The following is a 1,867-nucleotide window of genomic DNA, read 5'->3' on the forward strand; positions in this document are numbered from 1 at the left end:
TCTTGAATATAAATAAATAAATAAATGAAAAGAAAAACTAATAAAACTATTGTTTTTAATTAAAAAAAAAAAATGGCGGAAGGGAAAATTCGTTTGTTTTACCCTCTCCTGTGGTATACAAAAAAAAAAAAAAAAAAAAATTAATAAAAGATTAAAATCTTTGAATAATGTTTGTATAAATTATAAAGAGAGAGAGAGAGAAAGAGAGAGAAAAAAAATTGTTTTGTCGGTTTGTTTGTTTGTTATAACACGAAAAATGCAAAAATTCAAAGGGGTTGAGAAGGGAGGATAGGAGGGGGAAATAATTTGCGTTTTGTTTTTGTTGTTGTTTTTGTCGTTCTTATGATTATTATTATTATTAATAATTAAAAAATTTTTTTTTTTGTTTTATTAGGTGGAATGTAAGAAAGCGCAACCAAAAGAAGTTATGTTACCTGCCAATATAGCAAAGACAAGAGCTGCCGGCCGAGGCGCTTACGGTGAGTTGGTTAGACTTACTCCATCGAATCCTTCCGGCGGGCCGTCAATAGCCGCAGCCCCACATACCGCCACATACCGCTACACTCCGTATCCGATACCCGCATCATCGTCCCATCATGCCGCCGTGGCAGGGGTGACGATGCCTATAGTGCCCGTCGTCACCGCTCCGGCAACTCCCACGTTCCAATATGCTCCCGTTTACGATGTCACGAACGCGGTGCAAGCTGCCCAATCGGTTAAAAGAGCTTTCGCCGTGGCCATGAGACCGCAACCGGCGGCTCCGACACTTAGTTATTCTATGACAGATTTATTAGGGGTTCAAGGCCTTGATGTCGGTGCCGTGTATCATCCCATACCGGCTGCCGTTGGTCTTTGACCCATTCTAACATCTCTGAGACCGCAGTAAAGGCAAAAAACGTCGTCGTCGTCGTCGTCGTTGTTCGTTCCTTTATTATTAACTTTAAGTAAAATAATAATAATAATAAAACAGGTCCAGGGAGTCAGTCAAATTGTGATGGAAAATTTAAACTTTTTTTTTTTTTTTTTTCAATTTAATCCAGCCGACTGGAATTTTTTTTAATAGATGAGAAGATAAAAACGAAGATAAGATAGCAAACAAAAAAACGTTTTTTTTTTTTTTCATTTTTTTTATTTTTAACAAAATGATCCACAGGATTTTTTCTCGTTCTCCATTTTTTCTTCCCCTTTTTTTTTTTTTTATATCCAACAGGAAAAAAAAATCGTTTCGTTTGAGTGTTTTTTTCCTGCTGCTGCTTCTAACTTTGCCCGGAGAAAAAAAGAATTATTATCGTTATTATTATTATTATTATTATTTTTAATCATTTTAAACATTTTTATCTGTTATCGAAACGTTTTTTATTTTTAATTGAATATTTTGGAAAATTTGGAAAATTTTCATACGTGAGAAAGGTTAAATGAACTAAATTTTCTCCAGTTTTGTGTCGCACAAAAAAAATTTTTAAAATCATTTCGTTTATCTCATCTTATGTTATCTTGTTTGATCTAAAAGAAAATCATAAAGTTTTTCTCCAGTAAAAAAATATGCGTAATACACGTCGTGTAAATTTTTTTGTTGTAAAAGTTAAAATACCTGTAAAATTTTCAAAGGTTACCCCTTCCCTCCCCCCAAAAAAAAACTTTTTTCTGTATATTTTTTCCTAGTTTTAGTATATAATTCGTAATTTTTGTTTTTTTTTTTTTTTTAAATTTTAAAGTTTTAAAAATGGTCCTAAAAGTACTACCGAAGGAAGGGTGTGGGCGTATGTGGGTGTGTGCGTGTATGTGCGTATAAGGTTTTTTTAAATTTTTCTTGTTTTTTTTACTCTCGTAAACATTTTATGGTTTTTCTTTCTTTTTCTTTTCTTTT

At 32.9% G+C, this 1,867-nt stretch overlaps 1 protein-coding gene across 1 annotated transcript; it reads left to right on the forward strand.

Moving 5' to 3' along the window:
• Nucleotides 1–427: 427 nt before the first annotated feature.
• On the forward strand, nucleotides 428–1,507 carry Phum_PHUM013560 (uncharacterized protein; the record flags this gene model as incomplete). The annotated part of the gene is made up of 2 exons (XM_002422741.1): nucleotides 428–844; nucleotides 1,436–1,507. The coding sequence occupies 2 exons, from the start codon at nucleotides 428–430 to the stop codon at nucleotides 1,505–1,507; spliced, it is 489 nt and encodes a 162-aa protein (XP_002422786.1).
• Nucleotides 1,508–1,867: the final 360 nt, after the last annotated feature.

The sequence above is a fragment of the Pediculus humanus genome, genomic scaffold (assembly GCF_000006295.1).
Source record: "Pediculus humanus corporis 1103172107371 genomic scaffold, whole genome shotgun sequence".
Classification (NCBI taxonomy): domain Eukaryota; kingdom Metazoa; phylum Arthropoda; class Insecta; order Psocodea; family Pediculidae; genus Pediculus; species Pediculus humanus.